This window comes from Brassica oleracea, chromosome C2 (assembly GCF_000695525.1).
Source record: "Brassica oleracea var. oleracea cultivar TO1000 chromosome C2, BOL, whole genome shotgun sequence".
Taxonomy (NCBI): domain Eukaryota; kingdom Viridiplantae; phylum Streptophyta; class Magnoliopsida; order Brassicales; family Brassicaceae; genus Brassica; species Brassica oleracea.
Genome location: NC_027749.1, coordinates 43049897 through 43058638, shown reverse-complemented (window position 1 = coordinate 43058638; position 8742 = coordinate 43049897). Strand labels below are relative to the sequence as shown.

General features: G+C 32.6%; 1 protein-coding gene and 1 pseudogene across 1 annotated transcript; both read left to right on the top strand.

Moving 5' to 3' along the window:
• The first annotated feature begins 1142 nt into the window (after positions 1-1142).
• Positions 1143-3628, top strand: LOC106325627 (F-box protein PP2-B10-like). Its single transcript, XM_013763670.1, has 3 exons — positions 1143-1544; positions 2641-2759; positions 3029-3628. Exons 1-3 carry the CDS (start codon positions 1227-1229, stop codon positions 3468-3470), a joined length of 879 nt encoding a protein of 292 aa, XP_013619124.1. The 5' UTR covers positions 1143-1226; the 3' UTR covers positions 3471-3628.
• Positions 3629-7875: 4247 nt separating this feature from the next.
• LOC106326334 overlaps positions 7876-8742 on the top strand; it is a 4017-nt pseudogene continuing 3150 nt past the window's right edge.

Here is an 8742-nt window from a genome sequence, read left to right as displayed (position 1 = left end):
ATAAGAAGGACGATGAAGAAGTCTTTGATTTTGGTTTATTTTATACTAATCAGTCCAAAGTGGGGTTATTTGGTTTTGTTGATTTGTTTTCAGATATGTTATGTTTTACACATGGTGGTACACGCATATCACAGCAACATCATCCAAGATTTCGTGTGTGTGTATTTGAGGTCGATGACTCAATATGTTCGATCAGATTGTGGCATGGCCGATGGTAAAGAAGAACCAACTATCATGTTCGGGGACGAAGCATATTCTGCCCAAGATCTTCATCACCCACGGATTGCAGAAAATTGGAGAGGTCCAAGGGACCTTCAGTAATGTCCAAATCAGGGGGAGTAATGTGTGTTGTACTCTTTTTCCTTCACCATGGTTTTGTCCCAATTGGGTTTTTCTGGGAAAGTTTTAATGATGCAACATTAAAGCACATTACAAACTCTAAATGGTTATGGCATCCAAGGAAAGTGTTATAAACCAGATTGTGGATGGTTCATAACCAAGAGATTATACCACCGGCGGCCCAAGAAAGAGAGAGTCCGCCAGCTTTTTTTTTTCCTTATGTCTTTATGTTTTCATTTTCTTAGTTAGATTATAATTTGTACTCTTTCCATTTATCTATGGCGGTGTAATCTCTTATATAAGGAACCTTTATGTTATGAATAAAGATAAATTTTTCCATTATTTTTATAACATATTCTTTAGTTCTCTGGAATAACGAGTCAGACTATGCTAAAAATATTTATATACACATATTATTTTGTCCACCCGAGTTGACCTTTTGAAGTTTTGGTTTGTTTTAGTTAAGAATTTTCCCCAAACCAAATCCAAAACCAACCAATCCTGAGATTATATTATTGTGAAGAGAATCCAAAAACGAGGAGCGTGAATTAGACGCGCGCATTGATGCTTAGAAGCCCCCGTTGATGAACGTTGAAAATAGCTGGGCCTAAAGACGAGCTTAACGATTTGAAAGAGTTTTACAAATTCTTATTGGGCTCTTGCTTCTCTTACCCCAAAGATGGATTGCCCAATATAGAAACGTTGTCGTTTCACGGATATCGTTACACGTTCCTACATGCAAAGAAGGAAGAATATTTTGAAAATACCATTTTCATAATATATATCTGCGTGCCGACGACTTTTTTTAACGATGAACAAGTCAGATAAGTAATGTCTTTTAAGTCGTTGACCTCTCTCTCAATCTTCCAAATATAGACGATGCAGTGATGATGTCGGAGACTCACAGCGTTGAATCTAGCGGCGAAGGCGGAGGAGAGATTAATGTTTCGGATTGGTCGCCTTTCGACACCTTGACGGAGGATTGCATCTCCAACATAGTCTCCTTCACAAGTCCACGTGATGCGTGCGTCTTCGCCGCCGTGTCAAAATCCTTTGAATCTGCTGTTAAGTCAGATATCATATGGGAGAAGTTTCTGCCCCTACAGTATCCATCTATGATTCCTCCATCGCTAGCTTCCTCGTCCAAGATGGAGATCTATTTTTACTTATGCAACGATCCTGTTCTAATCGAAGATGGCAAAAAGGTATTTGATGGTAGGGGTCACAACCCCCCTACTATTTTTATTTTTTTAAGTAACTCAGTTATTTTGATTAAATATATTTTAGTGAAAAAGTGTCTCCCCCCCCCCCCCCCTTTTTTTTTTTTAAATTGTGCTCCCCATTAAAATCTTTCTAATCGTAGTGTTTTTTTTTTCCCAACAAACTTCTATTCTCAGTTCAAAAAAAAAAACAAACTGCTATTCTATCTTCTCTATTAAAAAAGAAGTACCATTTTTATTTACTACAAAATAGTCATACTAGAAATCTAGGTCCATATATTCAAATAATTTTTTTATTGTTTACATTAGTTTATTTAATGTATAACATTTCTAAATAATTATAAGGATATTAATAACAAATTCATTTTAACTATAAATTTAAATTTTAGTTTTAGGAATAACAAAATCTGTTAAGAAAAAATCTAACAAAATCTTTTTTTTTTTAAATTAAATATTCTTTTAGTTAATGCACTGATTAATTTTATAATTAGTAGTATATTATTATTATAAATTAATTTTAATTAAATTTTTATTATAAACAAAATAATGAAATTATATGCTTATTTTATAAATTTTATAAGTATGTTCTACATTATATTAAAATAGAAGTAACTAATGAATTACATATTAAAATTATGTTTTTGTGCAAACATATTAAAATTATGTTGAATTGGTAAACCAATATATTTTGAAAAAATACTTTCATTAAGATAAATAAATAAAATATCATTTACCTTTTAAAATGATTAATATTCATAAATTATGTAATAAGTTTTACAAAAAAAAAAATTGTTAACATATGTTAAATTTTAATATTTAGAACTATATATCATCTATTTAGTTATTTTTTAAAATGACAACAATACATTATCATAAATTATTATATACAAAATAATATAAAATTTTATATTTATAAATGAAATGTTATCCGCACGGATGTGCGGATTAAAATCTAGTTAATCAAACATAAGAATATAACAACCAATAAAACATAGAGATCTATGAAAATAGCGAGCATTCCTAGCTAAAAAATTAATAGTGGATTTTTCCGATGATTTGGCCTTTTGATGAAAATCATAAGTGCGTCCGGTTAGAGAACACAAGTGGGAAGAGGTGTATCATGTTATCCGCGGAGAGCCTATATATCAAATGGATAAATGATACTCATTGTTGGGATTGGATTACTAGTCCTGGATCTAGGTATTGTATTTCTATGATGATTTGATTTTTTTTTGTTTACTTTTTGTAAAATATTTGTAAAGTTTTATTGAATTAGGAAATAGACTATTCTCCTAATCTATTTGACAGAAAATTTTAAATTCTCGTTGAACAAAAAAAAAATTATTTGCCGCCACAACGGTCCAATCTGCTTTTTATTCTTAATGAAACGGAACTTAATTAGCCCATGTTTAGTCTATCTCGTCCATTTGACATCCCTATAATTAACCTTCTCCGTTTGTGATATGCAGGTTTGAAAGAGTTGCAAAGGTTAATGATGTATGTTGGTTTGAGATTCGTGGCACGATCAATACTCATGAACTATCTCCAAGAACTCATTACTCATCTTACATTGTGTTTAAAGAGGGTTTTACGGATCTGCCAATAGAAGCTAGAGTTGGAGTGGTTGGAAAACAAGCTTCTAAGAGATTCTTTTGCTTTGATGTGAGCACGGATGGGCAGTTCTTCAAGAGGGGAAGGCGGACGTGGTACTTTGAGAAACCAAAGGAGAGGGAAGATGGTTGGAGGGAGATAGAGCTCGGGAGATTCTTCAATAAAGGAGGATTGATGAATAGTGATGAATTTGAGATGAGTGCTATTGCGACCGAGTTGCGCCATTGGAAGAGTGGTTTCATCCTTCAAGGAATTGAAATCCGTCCTGCGACAATCCAAAGGCCGAGAACAGTCGGTTGAATACAACCGGATCATGTTTGGCAATATTGACAATTTATTAAGCGATTGAGTGAAGATATAAAAAGAGTGTGTTTTTTTTAAACACAAAAAGAGTGTGTTGAATTGTGTTTGTTATAACCAATGTTCTAAAATACGGTCTAGGTGCTCGCTTAGTCGGCGTTTAGCACTAGTAAAAAACATGGCCATACCTACGAATTTGCTACGCAAATTTCGTAGCAAAATCGAAAAACCACGAATTTGCCACTATTTGCTACGAAACGCTATTCGTAGCAAATAATATCAATTTCGTAGCAAATTTTGCTACGCTTTTGCTACGAAAGTAAACGTGTCAACATAATAGCTACGATTTTGCTACGAATAATTCGTGGTTACAAAAATAGTTACGATTTTGCTACGAAAATTTCCGTTGGTGTTACAGAATAGCTACGATTTTGCCACGAAAAATTTGTGGCTACATGAAACCCTATACCCTAAATATGTATTAACCCCATAAACTCTAAGAATAAACCTTAAAATCTAATCTTTTCATACTATAACCTTAAAATCCTAAAGTTTAGTTCAAATTCATTATTTTTAAAAATCTAATCTTAAATTTTAAATCTAAACTCAATACTATATCCCAAAGCCTAAACTCTATGTATAATCTTTATATCCTAAATAACTAATCTAAACATTAAATATAATGTTTTTAAAGTTAGAACAAAAAAAATCATAAAATTTTCATACTATAACCTCAAAACATTAAATTTAATATTTTTAAAAAATTAATTCCAAAATTTTTTAAAAAATTAATTCAAAAACTTAAATTTATACCTCAAACACTATTTTCCAAACCATACACTATAACCCTAAACCTTATACCCAAATCATAAAATCCAAACACCAAAACTTAAACATAAACTACTAATCTAAAATTTTAAAACCTTATTCTCCAAATTAACCTTATATCAAAAAATATTAACCTTGTATCATAACACAATACTAATTAAATAACTTTATAAATTAAATTAAATCAAGTTGTGTTACCCTTAACCCAAACCTAACCCCAATTCTATTAGAACTTTTCAAGTTTATATTTTCACTTTAGTCTTTTAAAATTTTAAACTCACGCAATAAATATATACCTCATTACCTATTTTCTTAACTCCAAACTTTTAATCATAAATATAAACTTTCAACTTTAAAATTTTAATTATCAAACCCAAATTTTAATATATCTAAGTTGCAATTCTATTGAAATCAAAACATAAAAAACAAAAACATAAATATAATCCTAAACTATGGAATCTAATCATAAACTAGTAAAGAAATAGAGTGCCGATTTCTTATTGGTTCATTTTGGAATGGCGTGGATCACCATTTTCTGTTCCTAACCATTGATAATATTAGATCCAACGGATCATATTGATTTGCTTTTGTTTTAACTTTTTCTTCCATTCTCCCCTCACAAGCTCCATCGTCTCATCTCCTCTTTCTTTGTTTTTGACTAAGATTATTCTTTCTTCTCCTCACGTACTTCATCTTCTGCTCCTCATCTACCCTTTTCTCAATCTCAACTTATCTCCTTTGCTCTATCTCCATTCATCTCCATGTCTATCCCTACTCTACCTTCATTCACACCTGCCGTCGTTAGCATTAGTCGCCATTGTCGTAGAGACCAAGCCGATTTTATGACTCTGTGTTTCATCCTCTTTCTTCATCGTTTGTGAAGAAGCAAGGTGTTTCACTCCTCTTCTAATCTCTTTCTCTGCATCTCTTAAGCTATTTCTAATTGTTTTGTTTACAGATCTGAGAAGAAGCAGACACGTCGGAGGTGGTGGCGCGACGGAGGAAACGCGCTGGAGGTGGTATCGTGACGGAACAGACATGCCGGATCTGGTGGTGTGACGAATGAAACGCGACGGAGATGGTGGTGAAGCACGGAAGCTACGGCAGTGGAGGTGCTGAAGCCGACGGTGACATTCCTCTGTATCCGTATAGATGACGATGTATTTGTGTGTATATCTGTGTATTTGTGTATTTTGTGTAATATATATAATAATAATAAATTTAAAAACAAAAATTAATTTTGTTTTTTTCGGAATTTTTTTTTTTAATAATTTTTTTTGAAATACCCACGAATTTGCCATGTTCCGTTTCGTAGCAAGATTGGTACAGCTACAAAAATTTCATGGTAAAATCGTGGCTTCTTTGCTACGATTTTGATACGGCCAAAATTTTCTACGATCGTATACCCACGTTTTTGTTTTCGTAGCATTTCGTGGCTTATCGATCATATAGCTACGAAATTTGGTTCATAGCCACACAAAAAAAAAACGTGGCTATAGAGTTTTTATTTACTAGTGTTAGGCGCTATACGGTAGCCTACCGTATTGTTTTTTTTAATGCGGATTTATATAATTCGGGCGAATAACAACGTTTAGGCCGACCTTATGCGGTGTACGCGGACGTCTAGGCGGATTTTAAGTATTAATATTCAAAAAAATAAACTATTATTATTATTATTTATATTATTTTTACTTATTTTATGTATTTATATGATTGTAGATATTAGTATAATTTTTGCAAAATTATTTTAAATTTATGATCTTTATATATCTAAAATGGCTTTAATTTTATAATTTAAAACTATTTATATATGTTAAACTATATACTTATGCATAAAATTGGATTTAAAATATATTTATGTTCAGTTTTTCAAAAATAATGTATATATATTGATCTTATACTTATATTTCGTGTAAAAGTATATATATGTATATATCTCGTTTAGATGTCCTTCTATACGGTTAGACGCTATACAGTCATCTAACGCGTAATGAACGCCTAGCGTGTTTTAGAACACTGGTTATAACGTATAATGATTGGTTGAGTAAGAGTTAAGTTGGTGAGAACAACAAGTTTGCCGAATGTTAAGCTCCAACTTTGCTCATTATAGTGGAGGATGTGGGTAACCAGGCCGTTTCCTGGGGTGAAAGAGCGGTTTGATGTTTCAGATTATGCTTTCGTTTGAGTCTAAATGTCTAACCAATTTTAAAACTGTTATGTCATTTGTGGATTGTGTAATGTTTTCGAATTTGATTTAAAAAGAAAATCTTAATGTTGATCCTTGCTAGTTATTATATGTAAACCGGTTTTCTGCAATGGGAGAACAGTCCGATGATTCCGGTTATGCTTTGGTATTTGTCTTAGAATTATTTTTGGGTTCACCCCCTACCAACCAAAAGTATTGTGTTATTTCATATTCAATATTTTTTTTTAAAAGAAACAAAATATTGTCAAATTATATTATTTTTTTTAATTTAAAAGGTAAAAATAAATAAATAAAAAATAGTAGTAATTACAAAAAAATATTTTTAACATCTTCAGCAAAACATTAAACCCTATATCCTAATCCCTAAACACTAAATCCTAACCCTAAACCCTTGGGTAAATCTTAAACTCTAGAGTAAATCTTAAACTCTAAATCAAAATCACTAAACACTAAAACACTCAAGGGTTTAGGGTTTAAGATTTAGGGTTTAGGGTTTAGGGTTTTAGTGTTTAGTGTTTTTATTTAGAGTTTAAGATTTATCCATGGGTTTAGGGCATACCCAAGGGTTTAGGGCATATCCAAGGGTTTAGAGTTTACCCATGGGTTTAGAGTTTACCCAAGGGTTTAGGGTTTACCCAAAGGTTTAGGGTTTATGGATTAGGATTTAGGGTTTAGTGTTTTGCTGACAACGTTAAAAATATTTTTTTTTAATTTTTTTTTCTGTAAATATTTTTTTTTTTACTTTTTATTTTAAAAACATAATATAACTTGAGAATATTTTGTTTTTTTTTTTAAAAGATATTGAATTTGAAATAATAAAATCTTATTGATCGGTGAATTTAGAAGTTCACCCTAAGGGGTGAACCCAAGAATAACTCAATTAAAAACGTTGTTATATATATTGGGAAACAATCTTATATCATGATTATCTTTATATGCTTGTTTGTATGACTTGACTTTATCATATGGTTTGTTACTCTACAATATTTCCAAAATCCAAAACCAACATTACCCGTCGTCGGATGTAGGATTATATTTTGGTGGAGGTAAATTTTATATAAGTTAAAAAATATAGCTAAAACAATATTTACTAAGAAAAAATAACTACAATTTAAGTATATCAAACAAATTATGAAAATTTCATGGTGGCTCTTGCCCTCTCCTTGAGTAGTGTAGGTTCGCCACTGAGACTTGAGGAAAGAGAATAAACTTGCAAAGAAGGGTAGTGTAGTACATATGTGTGGACGACTTTAAACAAGTCTTTCTTTTTCTTAGTTTTCCCAACGGCAGAGACTCATCATATAAGACTTTGGACAAATTCTTTATAGTCTCAACTTCCAGATGAAGAAAGAATACAAGACAGACGCATCTATGGGCCAGACACAGGGCGTTGACTCTAAAGGCAAAGGCAAAGAGGTTTCCGGTTCGATGGTAGAGCCAAGGCACGGTGTTGACTCTAAAGGCAAGGGCAAATAAATTTTTGGTTCGTCGGCAGGGACAAAGCACGGCGTTGTCTCTAAAGGCAAAGGTAAAGAAGTATCAGGTTCGTTGATGGGACCACGGCTGTGTTGGCTATCACTCTGCACATGGTTCGACTCTTTCTTATCTTCTACGGCCGCATGTGCCTCAGGTAATGGGTTTGTTCCAGGAGGTCTCAATTCACTGATTCTCATCAACAGTTCATTGTTCTGCTCAGCGAACAAGAGACAAGAGATCAGATTAGCATAATTCGTGAAGACCTTCTCACGGTACTGTTGTTGTAATAACACAATATTGCTTGTGTGGAAGGTAGAAAAGATTTTCTCAAGCATATTCTTATCCGTTATATCCTCACCACACAGTTTCAATTTAGAAACTATCTTAAACAGGGCCGAGTTATACTCGTCCACGGACTTGAAGTACTGGATTATGAGATTCCTCCAATCATACGTAGCCTTTGGTAATAACACTGTTCTCTGGTGATCATATCTCGTTTTCAACTCTGTCCAAAGGTCTAGAGGATTCTCAATAGTCAAATACTGATCTTTGAGACTCTCAATAAGATGATGGCGTATAATTAATATAGCTCCATATCTATTTTTCTCACTTGCATTATTGCCCTCGGTGATACATTCACCGAGTCCCTTGGAATTTAGGATGATCTTAGCATCAAGTACCCATTGCAAGTAATTATCTCCAGAGAGATTCAGGGCAGCAAAATCCAAGTTGTTGATTTTTGACATCTGAAATCATATGTTT